Genomic DNA, 20,260 nt, shown 5'->3' on the forward strand with positions numbered 1-20,260 from the left:
TAAGAAGCAAGAAGGACATTGAAGTGTATTTTTAAAAATAGAAAACAAATTTAAAAATTTGCGCATTTTATACCGCCAAAGGTCAAGAGCTGATGGTCACGATATTTAGATGGATTGTCACGATAATTCGTCAACGGTAATTACTAAGATTATTTTTATATTTTATATTAAATGTTTAGAATAAATTTGTAATTTATTCGCATGAATTAACTAAAATAAAAGATTGCTTTCGTTTCTTTTTTCTATATTGTGTATTTTAACTTTGTTCACTGAGCATGTTGAGTTAATAAATTCTGCAGAGACATGCAAACAGATAACGTAAAAAAAGTACCACAGCTTATATATTGAGAGGGTGACTAAACGAAAATAAATGGCTGAGTAGTTTTGTTCAGTATCTTATTTCCAATACTTTAGTATACCATTTCTATTATTTACCGCTATTGCTATTTTTAGGGCATAAATTTCTTAGGACTTTAAAAACGTAATAAAACAGATGAGATGAGGGGATGTTGAATTTGAAGTTCCTGAAACAACTGGTAGTAACTTTAACACCCTGCTGCGCTATTTCGCTCAACATTTTATCCCCCATATGCTTCAACGTCTATTATTTTGTTTTATTTTAATACGCTTTTTTTCTCACCTCTTTCCCAAGCCAGTGTGATAAAATAGCAAAAAAGTGCGCCACAATCTCATTATTGTAGCAAAAAAACCGATTTACCGAAGAGAACGATTAAACGGTTATACTACAGACGGATATATAGTCAATCAATATAGTTAAATCACTAAGAAAAGAAAAATAATAATAAATTTATAAAGCTGACAACGGTTCAATGACATTCTTTTACTTTTTATCTTTGGTCTCTTGAGCTTTAAAATTAAGCTACGAGAGATTAAGTACTTTTTTATTGAAATTTTCATTCAATTTAAACTAGCTAACGATTATTTTACTCTTGAGACTCTATTCATTTCTTTTGTCCGGGAGTCTTTGATGGCTAATTAAAATCGTTAAAATCAGGTTATTGATTACTCAATAATTCGATTTTTTATGATTATTACCTCGGTTTGCAGTGTACAAATTAATTATTGTATTTTTATTGGCTTTTCGCCACTTTGGATAAATATTACAGATTTTTTAAGCAGATTACTTAGTATAAATAAATTATTATTGTTAAAGCTAGAAATTATTGATTAAACAAGGAAGAAATTGAAATTGAATTTTTTATGACAATTACAATATATCCTCAACGAAAAATTGTAATATTTTAAAAATAACATTTTTGTTAGAAAAATTATTGATAATTTAATTTATTAAATATTACTGTGAGATTGTAATTTTTTCAATTACTAGTTACGGCAATTAATAAAAAATTTATTTTATTAACTGACATTAACATTTACATATAGACATGTAGTATGTTTACATCATATTATCGGAACGTAGAAAACACCAGATGTCACTGAGAAATAAGGAATTTTATTTATTTCATATTTTATAGTTTTAAAAAATGATTTATTGGAAATTTTAAAGACATTATCTAATTTTGTCAAAAAAAATACACAATCTACACAGATTGATTATTATTTTAAAAAAACATTACTCCTTAAAATGATGTTATTTGGTAATCGGATTATTTCATAATAGTGACCATTTTTTCCGCATGAGTGCTGTTTTTGGCAGCCAATCATATAAATAAACTTTCAAATTATGATTTAGATTTTTGTTGTTACTTTTATACTTATATTAACCGTATCAAATAATATAGATTTGATAAATAAAAACTCTATTTAAAAAATGAAAAAAGCGTGATAATTTTTATTTATCAGTAATTTGAAAAGAAAAGTTTGAAAAATTTATTTTACTCTAAAAATTCCAAAACTTTATACTTAGAAAAAATTAAAACAAAAAAATACAAATTAATTTTTTCTCAATTATTACTAACGAAGACAGTAGCTTTAACTATTTCACAATTTATGTGATATAATTTATAATTTATCTGTTAAATGCTCAATAATATTTAAAAGTTAAATTTGTTCTGTTAAAAAATTTCAATACTTGTCATAAAAAATTCAATTTTTTCTATAAAAATAATAACAATAATAACAAAAAATAAAATCAATTTACCTTGTCAAAAATTGGCGCGAAACTGATTTGAAATCCCGAATTCCAGTAAATTCACTAAAATAATAAAAAATTATGTTAACATATAAACAAACGAAAAATAAACAATCGTATTTATAGGAAGTACGCGTTAGGGATTGGATGTTTTCGATGAAACTGACTACTGCGGAGGACCGCGTGGCCAGAGTACCTGACACGAAGTGGAACGGTTTACCCCCACCACAGAGTAATATCTTGAACCCTCAACTACCCTCATCCGCGCCAAAGCTCCCTTACTATTCCTATTCCTTCTATATCCATATCTATTTCCATTGCCGTATATACGGCAAGTGTTCATAGAGAATCTATACACTCTGTACGTATATCTGTATAATGATACTATACGAATGTATGTGAAACCTACCATCAACTCTTGGCTGTTTGGTTATCCATTCTCGGTTTCAACCACTGGTCTCCGCAGTTTCGTCCACTTGTGTAGTACACAGTTATAGTTTGGTTTGGTAGTATATTGTTGGTTGGGTAGAACCATATTCAGCGACCCCCGCAAGCTCTCTAGCTATCCTTCAAGTGTCAAACGTCGACTTTTATTCCCGGCGGAAATAACTTTCAAATGTCCGGTGACGATGCACTTTTTAACTTCCTCTAGGCCCGAGAGGCCGAAAATATTTAACATAAATCACTGTGAGTTATTATTTTTTTTATTTATTATTTTTGTATAAACTTCATGTACTGAAAGAGGCAATAAAAAAAGGGTGCGAAAAATGCATTTTTTTCTTTTTTTTATCAATTGATTTTCCATTAATTTCAGATGAATTTTTTTAAAAATAAATATTTCAATTGAAGCATTAATTTGAAATGAATTTTTAATTCAGAAATATTTTAATAAAAAACTAGCAATCATGCAGTCACTATGTGACTGCCGTGACTTATGAACTATAATTAAATAAAATTTTGCTTTATTAAATAATGACTTTTGTTAAATTACACTGTACTTTTTTAACGATTGACGTTTTTAAAGATATAAGCTCATTCCGATGTTACACTCATCAAGAGCTTTCATTTGAGTACCCACATGCATTTTTGATATATTTTTCATATATACATATATATATATATATATATATATATATATATATATATATATATATATATATATATATATATATATATATATATATATATATATATAATACATATAAATATACAAAATATATCAAAAATTGATGTGGGTACTCAAATGAAAGGTCTCGACGAGTGTAACGTCAGGATAAGCTTATATCTTTAAAAATGTCAATAGCTCATTAGATACAATAGCTCATAAGATACAAAGTCATTTCTTAATTATGTAATATACAGAGTGTCCCAGAAGTAACGGACGCCATTGTAGCATCTGATAAACAAAATAATTCTGAGACGAAAAGTCCTTAGCCATTTTTTAATCAGACGCATAGATAATTAATTATTAATTAAAATAACGTCCTTTTATGCGTTAGAGAGAGAGAACTAGTGTCAAGTCAAGTGCGTTCCAACGAAGATGCTTGCACGTGTGAATGTGTAAGTAAATATGTGTGACTACGTTAGCTATAGAAACTAGTTAGTCATACAGTTAGTTGTGTCTTTGTTTGGCACATATTTTACTGGACACTGACGCTCTCTCTCTAACAAATAAAGAGACGTTATTTTTAATTAATAATTAATTATCTATGCGGTTAATTGAAAAATGGCTAAGGACTTTTCGTCTCAGAATTATTTTTTTCATCAGATGCTACAATGGCGTCCGTGACTTTTGGGACACCCTGTATATAATATATATTTTAAAGATATAAGCTCATTCCGATGTTACACTTATCAAGAGCTTTCATTTGAGTACCCACATGTATTTTTGATATATTTTTCATATATACATATATATATATTAGGGTGTGCCAAAATGTAACTCCCGTGGAGAACCTTTTAAAATTGGAATTTTGAGTTCCGTTTTCAACAGGGGCTGCGTTTGGGCATTTCCTGAGATATTTTGGTTTGAGACGATGTATTTGATTTTCATAGAATTTTTTAACAGAAGCTTAGTTTGGGCATTTCCGGTGAAAATTCAAAATTTGGCCGGAAGTGCCCAATTAAATCTCCTGTTAAAAATACTATAAATAATCAAATGAATCCTCTCATCCCGAAATATCTCAGGAAATGCCCAAACACAGCTGCTGTTAAAAGTGGAACTCAAAATTCCAATTTTAAAAGGTTCTCCACGGAAGTTACATTTTGGCACACCCTAATACATATATATAATACATATATAAATATATAAAATTTATGAAAAATTAATGTGGGTACTTAAATGAAAGGTCTTGATGAGTGTAACATCGGGATGAGCTTATATCTTTAAAAATGTCGATAGTTCACAAGATACAACGTCATTTCTTAATTATGTATCTATAGATAGAGCATTTTCGAATCCAGCCTAAATACATCATCATAAATTGACTATTGGTGAGAATGATATGAAACCATGAAAAGGCACAACTCCAGATCAAAATTTTTCCGACGATACCAAATTTAATCATAAAAACCTATTTTATCATATAAATACACTGGCCACAAAGTTTTGCTTATTCTCTTAATAATATAGATTATGAATCAATTAAAATAAAAAAAAATTTTATCTATGTTTGTTTCAAAAAACGAATTATTTCAAAAATTTCGTCCTTGTTATCAGTAAAAGATAAAAAATTCAAGAAATTTTACTATTGTAATCTTTGAAAAATTAAATATTAAATAAAAAATTTTTAACCCTGATAAAAAAATGTTTAAGTAAGCATTTATCGTTAAATCTGGAATAAGAATACCGTATAATAAGTTATAAGCCTTCGAGTGTTATGTTATGTTATGGATAATCCTTGGGGAAGAATTTGATTCAATGATACACGAGGGAAAACTACATACAAGCTTGTCTCTAAATTGATGATGTAGGAAAGTCAGTGTTATGCGGTAATAATGTCATAATACCCAAAAGACAATGTTGTTTATTTACAAAAATAATACTATTTATAAGTTGTTACAAGTTACATTTACGTCATAACAACAATGACTTTTGACATTATGGCAACAACAATAAAAACAAGAAGAACAACTGTATTTAACCTTTTGAAAGGTTTGAAAAGGTCGAAGTTTTATATTAATTCACACTGTTTGAATTTCATTTCATAAAACTAATCAGAAGAGTTTTACTTCCAGTCGTGGGTGCTCGAATATTTTTTTTTTAACGCAACGGGAGCTCATCCTGGTACTAGAGTAGGAAACTACTACTGGAGAAGAATGGTATCCGTAATAAGAAAAGAGAACCGGAACTGTGAGTGAAGCGCGAGAGTCGGTGATCTACATGCGCCGTAAGTGCCTTAAAGTCCTAAAAAATAATGGAGAAACTACGTGAGACGAATTAAATGCATTACATTCCAGAGAAGTAATGTTTGTGAAAGCTTAAGAAGACCAGTATGGAGACGGAGAGTGAAATAATCTTTGAGAAGATGAGAGTCAGTTATACAATGAAATTTATAATTGGATGTTTGGTCTTGTAATAAGTTAAGAATTTATTAGTAAGCTATTTTAGGGACTATTACTAAGCGGAAACTCGAGGTAAATGTAGATTCTAGTTCCGGTTAACGATCAGAAGAACCCTGATTAATTGCGAGTTGGTATAAATCCTATTCCAGAACCAGTGTTGCGTGTCTTAGAACCGTGAATCATTACAGTTGATGTGTTATACTAATCAATGCCGAATCTCGTACAATTTCTGGCAGAAACTAACGCGCTAACGGCTAACGATATCTGTTATCGACTTTGTACTTATTTTCAAAAGTAATTGAATAATATCGACAGGTTGTTTATGTCTAATAATGTATTGTTGGCTTTTTAGTTTGGGATAAATAATTCATACACAAATAGTAGCCACTAATAAATTTTTACACGCAAATTGTTAACTCGTCAGCGTTCCCATCAACTTTTTGGTGCCTTTACTCCCGTGATGAGCTATAAGAATATTTGAACTAGAAACTAACAATGAAAATTGTGACAGCTAATCAATTGAATCGGTTTCTTGTTATTTTTTTTTTTTTTTTAAGAAACTTTTTAATTAAAATTGTAAAGATGAAGATTTTATTTGATGGCAGTTTAACAGATTCTTTTCTACTCTTAATGGTTAAAAAAAAATGAACTAGTTTTGAGGAACTTTTTTTTGCTAATTTTTACACTTTTTTTTCCATTTCAGCTTTAATTAAAATAACATTTATTTGAACGTAAAAAATAAAGTCGTAAATAGAATAAAGTATTTAATTTTCCCGATCATTAAATCTTGGATACAAAAAACATAAATTTTATTGTTACGACTACACCTTCTATCAAAAAAAGTGATAAAAAAATTCAATTAAAACTATTTTTAATTTTTTAATATGCGTTTTCAAAAACCGAAGCTCTTTGTTATTATAAAAAAAAATATAGTCTTGAATTTATATTGAACTTATGCAGAAATCAGAAGTTTAATGATTTCACTGAAAAGAACACTACCTATACTACAAATAATTCTCGGAAAAACTACAGAAGAATTTTCTGCGAAAGTCATCATTCCTGTACATTGAAGCGTTAATCTTTGACTAGGTTCCCGAGTCGAAATCTCCAACGTTATTCCAACGTTTCCAACGTCTCGAACGTGATTCCAACGTTTCCAACGTAACAAGCGTTAATTCAATGTTTTGAACTTTACAAATAAATAAAAATATATGTAGACATGAAAGACAAAAAATTTATATAATGTATAGTGATCATTCCACGCCAAATCGATCACCTTTAAACCCGATCCCTTCCAAATTTTTTCAAAGTGGGATTCCTTCATTTAATATTTTTAACTTTCCACTAAGAAAATTGAAAATTGTGTGTGTGTGTAAAAGCATCTTATAATTTTTGAATGATTCGAACCAAATTAGCGGCGTTTTTAAAGAATTTCACCGAATTTGGATTTTCTGTGAATTAGAACCAATTCCGAACAGTAGGTTTTGAGAAATCTCAAAAATAAAAATCTCACAGAGTGTCAAATAAATTACAAAAAGATTTACTTTGTAGTTATTAGTTATTTAATAATTAAATAACCATTTAATGTATGGCGAAATAGTTATTTAATAGTAATTAAAAATAAAAATTATATATTAATTTTTATTTTAAGAAAGTTGCAGAGCAGAGTAAATAGAAAAAAATAGTTTTAAACTATTCGTATTTTAGTTTAGATAATACTAGCTGTTACTCGCCCGCTCTGATGGGCGGTTTATAGAATTGCATTTTTAGATCTAGACTTGAAATTTAATTAGAGTATTGTTTTGACTTGCACAGATTCCCAATTCTATTATCGAATTGACATGTCCTTTTATCCATGTAATTATTCTGGCTAATATTCATTGTGACTTTCAATGTGCAATCATTATAACATTTCCGTGTCTTTTTTACAAAAATGAATAATTGATATGAAAATAAATAGTATATTACACACCTGTGGCAAGAAAATGAGAAATGTCTCAGAACACATATATGTTGCCCGAGGCGAAGCCGAGGTCGACATATATGTGGTCTGAGATATTTATTATTTTCCTGCCATAGGTTTGTATACTATTTTTCTGTCCGACAGAGGCGGAAAGCGGTAATTTCGTTTAGCGCAGCGGGCCGAAAGTTGCCACTTTCCGCCTGGAGGGCAGAAAACGATTTTTCTTACTACGCCGGTCAAAAGTACGGGATTCCCGCTGCGATTTCACGGCAGAAAGCCTGAGTTTTACGCCGTGATCGTCGCGCATGCACCCTACGACGGGGAGCCGAAATAATGTATAGTATTCATGCACTGACAACGAGACACGAGGCGGCAGAAAGTCCGAAAGTCGGTAGTCGCGCTCACTCTATTACTTATGTTTATAAGCCTAACCTTACTTGTGATTGTTATGAATGTATCTGTCTTGTTATGTGTCGATGATTTTAGGTTGAAACTAAATTAATTTAAGAAATAGTATATTACACACCTGTGGCAAGAAAATGAGAAATGTCTCAGAACACATATATGTTGCCCGAGGCGAAGCCGAGGTCGACATATATGTGATCTGAGATATTTATTATTTTCCTGCCATAGGTTTGTATACTATTTTTCTGTCCGACAGAGGCGGAAAGCGGCAATTTCGTTTAGCGCAGCGGGCCGAAAGTTGCCACTTTCCGCCTGGAGGGCAGAAAATAAATATTTATTTTAATGAAATGAGACTTATTAAATATTTAAATTACAAAAAAAAAAACGAAAAATATTTTTTATTCTGATAGATATTTTCAAATAAATAAATTCATTATTGAACAAATAATTATTTGAAAAAATACACAGATTTTTTTCTTAATTTTTTTTTCTATGCATTTTACGATTATTATTTCATTTTTCTATTTTTTTTTATTTTTAAATTAGAGTTAATTTATAAAATATTTATAATTTTAAATTTATTCAATTAAATTAAGATCTTTTCTCAAAAGGAAGTAGTAATATCATAGATTATAAATTAATATCTTTATTGACAGGTGTATTTGATGCCTGCGCCCCCGACCAGCAGCACTCGCTTCGCTCGTGCCGCAAATGTCGGGGGCAGGCATCAATTTTTTTCAACGCAATTTTTTGCGTACTTTCGACCGGATAGCAAGAAAACTAGTCTACACTACGAGGGTAGAAATTTGAGAGCCCTGAACTGCGCGCGATGATGCCCTCGGCTTCGCCTCGGGCACATGGTGCGCAGTGCAGAAATCTCAACTTTCTGCCCTTGTAGTGTAATATACTATTTAATGAGCATTGAAAGTTTCAGTTAACCTTTCAGTACCCACGTTCTTTTTAGTGTCTCACTTGCACTGCAGCGACATCCTATAAGTTGAATGTTGTTGCGTGAGAAAAATTCTTATAGCAAAGGTACTGAAGGGTTAAAGAAATTGCAGGTCTCATACACTGATAGAAGAATTTATTTGTATTAATAGTATATTACACACCTGTGGCAAGAAAATGAGAAATGTCTCAGAACACATATATGTTGCCCGAGGCGAAGCCGAGGTCGACATATATGTGATCTGAGATATTTATTATTTTCCTGCCATAGGTTTGTATACTATTTTTCTGTCCGACAGAGGCGGAAAGCGGCAATTTCGTTTAGCGCAGCGGGCCGAAAGTTGCCACTTTCCGCCTGGAGGGCAGAAAATAATATTTGTTAATAGGTAACAAATCATTTATTAGAGACCACTTTTTAGTATTAAACAAATATTTCTTAGTATTTAAAATGATTTGTTTGTATTTAATAAATCTGATATTCATTTATTAAATATTAATAAATCTTTTTAAATACTAAGAAATATTTGTTAAGAACTAACAAATGGCTCTTAATAAATGATTTGTTAAATATTAACAAATCTTTTTAACTATAAACAAATCCTTCTATCAGTGTAAATGAAGAAATCTGCCTAGTGTATAAACATAACCAATAGAATTAACAAATTTATTTTAAACAAATGACAATCGATTAGTCTAAATTCAGTTACAATAAATATTCATTATTTCTAAGTCAAAGTAATATAGCTTCCGAATAAGTAATCACCAACATATCATATACTAAAACCTTATTTCTCCGAAACACGCTGCATCTTATGGCATAAGTATTATTCCGATCGGTTCAGTAGTTTTCGCAGTATAACCGGACAAAAAAACCAGCTTTTTATTTATTAGTATAGATTTGTTAATAATCAACGTAATATTATTTTCAATTTAAAAAATAATTATCAATCATTTTATTTCTGAATTTGCAAAAATAATAAATAAAAAGAGAGTTAAAAACTAGATTCAATATTGAATAATTAATAAAAACACTTAAATAGGTTACATGACATTTTTACACGATTGTTTAACATAAATACAAAATAAATAATTAGATATAAATACAGAATAAATATATAAATATATATAATCAAATAATTATTTATTGGAAGCTATATCATGGATTGATTTATGATCTAATCTCTTTGTTAAAAAATTACCCTCATACAATCGACAATTTTAAATAGAATACAACACTTTGAAAAAGTCAAATTAGCTGCCTAGAATCTCAAAACGTAAAGATCTGATGATATATCATCAGTTATAACTCAATTTTCGAAAAACAGGGTGAAACCCATAACTTCCCGATTTTTTTTAATTTTCAATTTTATTAGTGAAAAGTTAAAAACATTAAATGAAGGAATCCCACTTTGAAAAAATTTGAAAGGGATCGGGTTCAAAGGTGGTCGATTTGGCGTGGAATGATCACTATACATTATATAAATTTTTTGTCTTTCATGTCTACATATATTTTCATTTATTTGCAAAGTTCAAAACATTGAATTAACGCTTGTTATTTTGGAAACGTTGGAATCACGTTCGAGACGTTGGAAACGTTGGAATAACGTTGGAGACGTTGGAAACGTTGGAATCGCGTTTGAGACGTTGGAAACGTTGGAATAACGTTGGAGATTTTGACTCGGGTGATAAATTAGCAATTCAAATTCAAGGATTTTCAACTCATCGAGTCCTTGAAGCATAGCGGTCTACTAGAATATTTTCAAGTTTTTATTATCTTTTTTACTTTTTTTCGGTTACAAATAGAATTACGAGTACCTTCAACGGTTATTGTGGTGAATTTCTTTCAATTAAATTGGAGAAAAATAATATTGATTTTTTTGTGGTTACATTATTCATGAAATTAAAGTACAACAGTAATATTTAATAGTGAATAAAAATATATTCAAGTCACGATTTGTTTTATTTAATTGAATCATTTTAATTTTATGGTTGGTTGTTAGCAAATATTGCGGATGCAAACCAGAGACATATTTATAAATTTAATCTCACTATTATTTTTTCTCTACTGTATTTTGTAAGCGTTTTTATATTTTTGAGGATTATTTTGATTTAAAAAATGTGTTTACATTTAACTATATTATGTTTCTGCAGATTTTTTCAACTAGGTCCTAGAAATGAGAATAGCTACTTGAGAATTTTATTTTCATAAGTTTTAAGAGATTCAATTTTATAATATGAACTCAAAAAAAAATAAAAATATTGAAAAATAATATTGTAGATGTTTTTGATAAAGTTTATGAAGTTTCTGTACGACAATATTTCTATATATATAGTTTACGTTGAATTCAAGGAAATGTAAACATTTATGATTCAGATCTTAATTGTTTTATAGCTGAACATGGGAAATGAAAGAATATAACATTTACGTCATAAATTTACACGGAAATAGAGTATCAGTTGAATTTACGATGTTAACGTTGTATTTTTACTATTTAATAAGCATTATTTGAAATAATTGAAATTTCTCTGCTCGTAAGTGAATTTTACGATGTTCACTAAAAATTTATTATAAATTAAAATAATTTTTTAAGGTCACTCGAGATTTTTAAAACCTTATAAATAGTCTAGTCAACAAGTTCAAAAACGTGAAAAATAGAGATAAAGGTCCTAAAAATATGAGCGATGGCTCATTCGATTCGGAATCACCTCTAGAAAAATGTTTTTGAAGGATTTTGGTGCAGGTAAAAAATTGCAATTGTTATTAACAAAATAAGATGGAAAAAAAACGATATTTCGTTTTTTGTTAATAACTCGAAAAATATTAATATTTAAGCAATTTTGAAAAAAGCCCGTTAAAGAGGAGAAAATTTCAAGAAAAAAGTCCGTACTCCCGGAACTCTATCTCCATTATTTATAATTTTAATTTGACGTTGAAAATAGGGCTCCGCGCGGCTGTTGCTGGCATGCGCGCGCCGCCGCTAAAGAAACTCAGCAATAAAAATAATTTTTATAACATAAAATGTGATTTTAAAAATTTGAAAAGAATTCTAGTATCTTCTTAACACTTGAAAGAATCGAGCCGCGAAAGAAAAAAGTTTAATCACCATTTTTGAAAAAGTTATCTAATTGTTAACTAACAAATTTTTTCCCAATCTCCGTTGGCATAAACAATGGGATAAAAGGTATAAATAATTGGCCTTATAAATTTTAAACTTCATTGGAGCCCTTTTGATATATATACTTTATGAAGATCCTGCGATAAATTTTCATTAAAGTTTATTAATTTGTTAATTATGATTTTTATAACTATTGAAAATTAAAATCTAAAAAGTTGATAAAATTTTTTTTCAACTAATATTTAGCTATGCCTGTTTTCACATTAAGCAATGGCAGTAATTAATATAGGTTATGAATTTTTTACGTAATTTGTTTATAAAATTGTTTTAAACAAATAGAGAAATTCAATATTTTTGAAAAATTTTTTGCTATTTGGTTGTCCACAAAATTATGATTTTTAAAAAAATTTTTCTTAATTTTAATTTTTAATTGTTTAAAAACGATTTTTTCATATTTCGATTGTTTAAACAATTAGTTAAGAAAAAAATTCTGCTTTTTAAAAATCATAATTTACACTTTTAAATAGTTTGGCAAAAAAAAATTTTTTTATTAATTATTTAATTGTTTATTAGTTTAACAATTTGTTATAAACAAATATTGACCAACGTTATATTTTTTTCTGAAGCAGAAAAATTATAAAAACAGCCATATATAAAAAAGTTCCAAAAAAAATTTTCTTTTATTTATTATAATTAATTTTAATATCATACGGTACGGTAATTATCGCCACTACTTGATTTGTCAATTAAAAAATTGATATATCTTTTAAACTATGCATTTGAAAACGTCAAATATAAAATAAAAACCGTAAAAACTATTTGCAATACTGTAAAGGATAAAAATAAAGATAATAAATGTAATCGAACAAATTTTATTATTATTCAACCACCTTAATTCATTATTATAAAAAATCTTATATACTTTAACCGAAAAAAAGTTATTTTTTAAATAGATTAATAAAATAGTATAAAATAAAAACAAGAAATTTGGGATGAAAATTACAATAAATAAGTAGAATCTCGATGAAAAGTCTATTAAACTGTTTAGGAAATCACGGGAACAATTTTAAATAATATACACAAAAAGAATTTTGATTTTTTACATAATAAAATAGAATACATTTATGTTCAACGGAGCTCCAGTCAAATGAACACCAAACACAGTAAGTATATTGTTTAAACAATTAGCAATAAAAGTATGATTAACAATTAATATGTTAGAAAATTAATCCCTTAACAAAATTGTTTGAAGGTTTTTTGCTGTATCTGCATAATTTAACAAGTTAAAGATCACAAAAGATACGAAAAAATGCATGTAATAGCTAATAAACAATAGATACGAACTTGATCTTAGATCCATCTGAAAGAAAAATTCATTCTCTATAAAAAAGACCTGAATGTCCTTTATCGTATCTCTGATAGTTTAAAAGATATATCAATTTTTTAATTGACAAATCAAGTAGTGGCGATAATTACCGTACCGTATGATATTAAAATTAATTATAATAAATAAAAGAAAATTTTTGGAACTTTTTTATATATGCTGTTTTTATAATTTTTTTCTGCTTCAGAAAAAAAATATAACGTTGGTCAATATTTGTTTATAACAAATTGTTAAACTAATAAACAATTAAATAATTAATAAAAAAAATTTTTTTTTTGCCAAACTATTTAAAAGTGTAAATTATGATTTTTAAAAGCAGAATTTTTTTCTTAACTAATTGTTTAAACAATCGAAATATGAAAAATCGTTTTAAACAATTAAAAATTAAAATTAAGAAAAATTTTTTTTTAAAATCATAATTTTGTGGACAACCAAATAGCAAAAAAAAAAAATTTTTCAAAAATATTGAATTTCTCTATTTGTTTAAAACAATTTTATAAACAAATTACGTAAAAATTCATAACCTATATTAATTACTGCCATTGCTTAATGTGAAAACAGGCATAGCTAAATATTAGTTGAAAAAAAAAATTTTTATCAACTTTTAGATTTTTAATTTTCAATAGTTATAAAAAATCATAATTAACAAATTAATAAACTTTAATGAAAATTTATCGCAGGATCTTATAAAGTATATATATATATATCAAAAGGGCTCCACGAAGCTTAAAATTTATAGGCCAATTATTTATACCTTTTATCCCATTGTTTATGCCAACGGAGATTGGGAAAAAATTTGTTAGTTAACAATTAGATAACTTTTTCAAAAAATGGTGATTAAACTTTTTTCTTCGCGGCTCGATTCTTTCAAGTGTTAAGAAGATACTAGAATTCTTTCAAATTTTTAAAATCACATTTTATGTTATAAAAATTATTTTTATTGCTGAGCTCTCTTTAGCGGCGGCGCGCGTAACAACCGCGCGAGCTATTTTCAACGTCAAATTAAAATTATAAATAATGGAGATAGAGTTCGGGAGTACGGACTTTTTTCTTGGAAATTTTCTCCTCTTTAACGGGCTTTTCAAAATTAGCCAAATATTAATTTTCGAGTTATTAACAAAAAACGAAATATCGTTTTTTTTCCATCTTATTTTGTTAATAACAATTGCAATTTTTTACCTGCACCAAAATCCTTCAAAAACATTTTTCTAGAGGTGATTCCGAATCGAATGAGCCATCGCTCATATTTTTAGGACCTTTATCTCTATTTTTCACGTTTTTGAACTTGTTGACTAGACTATAAAATGGTCAAAAAATTTTTATTGTCTTTTTATTATTTATTATTGCAGTAATTAAATGTTTTTAATTTCTCGAAAGTATTTTAATTTGACTGTTACTGCGCAAATATTTTTATTGTTTAAATTTTTATAAAATGTCTATAAATTTATTATGAATATAGCGACTTTTTTTCTCGTATACTACTAATAAATTTTCAATCTTTAAAATCTCATAAAAGAGTTATAGCAGAACATAAAAAATTAGATTTTACATTATCGCTTTAATGGACTTAAACCTTCATTTAATGGTGCGAAAATAATATTATTATCAAAACTATTACAAGCACAAAAAATAAAAGATGATTTTTTATGGTTTGGAATAAAAAACTAAATACGTAATTCATTAAAAATTCGATAAAGATAGATTTTTATAGAACCATTACTAAATTAAAAGACTTTATTTCTCACAGCGGGGAGTTAGAGCTTTTTATTGAAGCATATTTCATCTCATAATTACTTTTACATTACCTAAAAGTGTAAGCCACAAAATTTTATCATAAATAGCGATCATTTAGACTAAAATATTAATATTGTATAATGCTTCTAGATAATTTTTTATCAGATTTATCTGTATACAAATATTTATATATATTTATGTAAATTTATGATAAGGTCAAATCTAACTGATGGAACAATTTAAACTTTAAGATCATGTAAATCTCACGAAACTACCAGCGACAAAAATTTTTTTTTTTTTTTTTTTTTTTTTTTTTTTTTTTTTTTTTTTATCATCCTCAATGTGCATTTAATATTAAAAAGGGTACATTTTGATCGATCAGAGTGCTCACTTATCTAAACAACTTTTTCACCGATATAAAAACACCCAGTACGTTTACGCTTTACGTTCATGATGGATATTTTTCATTGATCATAAATAACTTGAATTTTAGCGTGAGTAAACTTTTTATGTTTTCAAAAATTTTATCTATCCCGGGTCTCTGCAGAGGATTTGTGATGGGTACAAGGTGAATAATGGCATAGTCATGATATATACAGATCGAGCAGACATATATTCAATCATATACGTGAATAGGAAACAGCTTGCGTTCGCATTACGTCTATATCGAAATCCATCGGGAATTAACGCGGCTGTCCTGAAATTGTTACTATATAATATGTATATATAAATATATACCCACGAAAATCAATTATGACTAATTATATTGTCGATTCTCGGAAGATTTCACTCGTAATTTAATATAACAATAAAAATCCGGACGTTAATTGAACAGTGCAAAAAAAATTCTCTCTTTTTCCGAGCTTAACACTATTTTTATTTTTTGTTAAAAAAATTTTTTAAAACAAAAAAAAATTATAAATCTTTTAGTAACTTTTTTGTAGGTATCATCTATGTGATCAAGAAAAATAAGGAAATTTTTTTCGGCGTATTTATATGATAAAATAGATTTTTTTAGTTGAATTTAATATCATCAGAAAGGTTTTGGCCTGAATTTGTTCTTTTCACGATTTTATTCATTTTTTAATGAGAGTAAATTCTTTATGTAAAGTTTCTGGAGAAGTTTTGAATAGTTCATTGGTTTTTTAAAATTGATCTGTTACATTTTCCACTAAATTATCGTTAATAATCCTGTCATAGCAACATTATATTTTTTATTTATTTAAAAAGTACCTAAACTGCACTGAAAAAAAAAATTCTTGACTGGAGAGTAAATTTTCTTGGCTCAAGAAAATACACCGAAAAAAAAAATACTTTTATTAAGAAAATTTTCTTGATACAAGAATTTATGTTCTTGAGCAAGAAATTGTTAAATTGATTGAAATAATTTTTACTTAAATTAATTTATTTATTTATTTGTAAAGAAACGCCCTCGGCAATTTACAAGAATATTTACATTTTCATGTATAGAATGTTTAGTAATGTATGTATACAATAAATAATCCATAATTTATAATCACTATTTAATTTAAATAAAGCTATTCTTTTGTTTATTTATTATCCAAAAATAAATATTGATGATCTTCTCTTCAGAAATTAATAATTAATTATAATAGAATATTTGATCTCAGCGAGTTTCTTGAACCAAGAAATTGTAAATTGAGTAAAAGTATTGTTTTTTCTCAGTTTATGAAGGAAATTGAAAATTTCTTGAATAAAGTCAGTTTCTTAAGCCAAGAAAATTTCTTCTTGCTCCAAAATAACTTTGTTCTTCCTTAAAATTTTCTTGGTGCAAGAAGTTTTTTTTTCTGTGTATGAATGTTGTGGTTAAAAATATCGAAAATCATTAAACTAAAGTTCTTTTATTCGTGATTCGTAATTCTCGACAGTCATAAGCACCGCAGATCCTTAGATTCTTAGTTTCAAATTAGTTGAATTGAAATTAAGAAATAGTATTTTAAACCTCAAAATTAGAATTTTCAATTACACTATACAAATTAAAAAAAAAAAATTATAAGAGATTGTAATTAAAATAATGTCTTAAATTAAAAATTTTAAAAATTAAAAATTGATAATATATTTTCAATTATCAAAAATAAAATCACTTGTTTATGCGTAAATAATTTTATATTGTAATATGTATTTTTTCATTATCGGATGCTGGTATGCTCTGACATTATCAGCGAAAGATAAGAATAAATAAAAATCATTGCCATTTATATATTTTTTTAATGTTTTTATTTTATGAGAACATAATTACTTGAATAATGCCTTTTATGTTCTAAGATTATATTGATGACGTAAGATTACAAATTTTTTTTAAATCAATACCCTTATATAATACACTAGCAAGATATATGAGTCCACTAGTTGCTTTTGAATCATTCTAACTGCGCCGCAATAAACAATCAACATTTATTTTATCTACTGCGTTGCTATTATCAAGAAACATTAAAAGTTTTAGTAACTAAGAAGGACAATAAAATAATGTAAGTAAATTACTTTTTGAGTAATTTTTCATAAAAAATTTCTGTAAATTACTAATTAAGCCTAAAATTCCAGGGCAAGTCTTCCGCTTACTTATGTCGAGGGTTTCCACGATCTGGAAGCTATAAAATCTATGAAATATTCGCCGTTAGGAAAAACTGGTCTGATGGTTAGCAAATTGGGTTTTGGCGGAGCAACGCTTTGTAATCTCTTTGGGTAAAAAATTTTTAATTGATGCTATTATTTGTTTAAAAGAATATATTAATATACAATAATAATAATTTGTGAATTATTATTGCAATATAGAACTTGTAATGAAGACGAAGCTATTGAAACAATCCGACAAGCAATTCGTCAAGGAATTAATTATATTGATACGGCCTACTGGTACGGTCAAGGGCGCTCGGAAACAATTATTGGAAAGGTAAATGAAACTTTTGGTATTTAGTTAGTTGATTGCTTAATTGAAATATTTGTTCTTTAATTATTAAAGGGATTAAGAAACTTTTTTTAAGACTGATTGGTCTAATTTTAAAATGAAAAAATACGTTTTGATTTATCAAGCGTTTAAAAAAACATTTTTTTTTAATTGTATTAATTTTTATTAAGTATTTATAAAGAATAATTAATTTAACCATAAATTATATTTTATTCATTAATTCTGTAATTTATTACTTAATTTTGAAATAGAAGCAAGAATATGACTGCAAAATTTTATATTTTCAAAAATTATAAGTCGTATGATTATAATAAAATAGTTCAAGAAATGAAGCGCAAATTTTTTACTTTTTATAAAATTCTTTATAAGTTTCTGTATACAAAAATTTACAAAGAATTTATAAATTCATTTATAATTTCTCAGAGGGATAAGAATATATAAACATATTTATAAAAATAAAATTCGTAAAAATTTTCATGAAAAATTAGACAATTTAATGAAAATCATCTAATTTTCTTAACATAGGCTTTAAAAGGAATTCCACGAAAAGCTTATTACATCGCTACAAAAATAGGCAGATATGAGCCCGACTTTCAAAATATGTTTGATTTTACGGCCGAAAAAACACGAAAATTCTTCAATATAGGACTCGAACGTCTTCAACTTGATTACGTTGATGTAATACAAGTAAGTATTAATGTAAATAATCAAAACCACCCACAATTTCCATAATTTATTAATGAATTATTTACAGATTCATGACGCGGATTATGCACCTTCAGTGGACATAATAATAAACGAAACTCTTCCTGAATTATCGCGACAAGTAGCTTTAGGAAAAGCCCGACATATTGGAATAACGGGATATACTTTGTCTTTTTTGAAAGAGTGTGTTATGAAAAGTAATGTTAATATCGGTTGCATACTAAATTATGCGAGACACACTCTTATCGACCAAACATTACTGGAATATATTCCATTTTTTAAGGTGATTAATTTAATTATGATCAATAATTAATAATAAAACTAATATAGGGCTATATTCAAATTATTGATTTAAATAACTATGTAACACAGGAACATAATGTCGGAGTAATTAATGGTGCTACAATAGCCATGAGATTACTGACTAACGCCGACCCACCAGAATGGAATCCAGCAGATGATCAAATTAAAAAAACATGCCGCGAAGCTGCTGAATATTGTAGAAAAAGCGGCTCAGATCTCGCGCGATTAGCCATTTGGTTTTCAATGCAGTGTGATGGTGTTGCTACTAATCTTATCGGAATACAAAACATGGAACAATTGAAAGCTAATATTGACATTGCTAATAATGGTATCAGTGATAAAGAACTACAATTACTAGAAAATCTACAGAAAAAGTATGTTATGATCTATCATTTTTTTTATTGTTCTACTCTTAGATACACATAAAATTTTTTTTGTTTTCAGCTTTTTTTCGAAGATCAAAGGATCACACTGGGAAGGAAAAGAAATCAAAGCTTACTGGGCAGCTTTGGATAAATTAAAAAAATAAAAATCTATTATCTTATATTTTGTTACCGAATTTATCTTTCAACCCTCGAAGTACACTGGGGGTCATTTTGATCCCACAATTTTTTTTATCCTAAAATATTTCTCGAAAATAGGGTCGTTTTTAATTAATTTTTTCAACATTAAAAACTATTTAATTCAGAATAATAATGATTGTATTCAAAAGAGCATTGTTTTACCTACCAAAAATGTAATAAACTAAATTCCGATAAAATGCATTGTTTCTGAGATATAATTCTTCGAAAGTCAAGTAGGGTCAATTTGTGTACTTCGAGGATTAAATAAAGTTCCAAAGAATTTATTATTGAAATAAATCATTTTTAATTAAATTTATAATTTAAACTCTCCACCTATATATTTACTCTGATTTTCATTTTTAAATGACTACAAAATTCAATGATAAAAATCAAATCAAAGTCCTAACTATAAAACAATAAAAAGTAATTCTTAGGAATTTTTTAAATCAATAATTTAAACAAAAAAATTAACTTTTTTTCCAAAAAAGTTAATAATTTATCCTAATAATATTTAAAAAATTATCTATTACAGCAAA

General features: G+C 27.3%; 2 protein-coding genes across 2 annotated transcripts in view; one reads left to right on the plus strand and one right to left on the minus strand.

Moving 5' to 3' along the window:
* LOC123262104 (pleckstrin homology domain-containing family G member 5-like) overlaps positions 1 to 2,170 on the minus strand; it is an 85,691-nt gene extending 83,521 nt beyond the window's left edge. Inside the window, exon 1 of the mRNA XM_044724142.1 lies at positions 2,123 to 2,170. The gene's annotated coding sequence lies outside the window, so the exon portion shown is untranslated. The remainder of the gene's footprint in view (positions 1 to 2,122) is intronic.
* A 15,406-nt stretch (positions 2,171 to 17,576) lies between these two features.
* LOC123261561 (L-galactose dehydrogenase-like) lies at positions 17,577 to 20,036 on the plus strand. The gene is made up of 7 exons (XM_044723215.1): positions 17,577 to 17,716; positions 17,790 to 17,930; positions 18,021 to 18,138; positions 18,679 to 18,840; positions 18,908 to 19,141; positions 19,231 to 19,535; positions 19,606 to 20,036. Coding segments are annotated over exons 1-7 (1,047 nt in total). The 5' UTR covers positions 17,577 to 17,714; the 3' UTR covers positions 19,691 to 20,036.
* The last annotated feature ends 224 nt before the right edge of the window (positions 20,037 to 20,260 follow it).

This window comes from Cotesia glomerata, linkage group LG3 (genome assembly GCF_020080835.1).
Source record: "Cotesia glomerata isolate CgM1 linkage group LG3, MPM_Cglom_v2.3, whole genome shotgun sequence".
NCBI lineage: Eukaryota > Metazoa > Arthropoda > Insecta > Hymenoptera > Braconidae > Cotesia > Cotesia glomerata.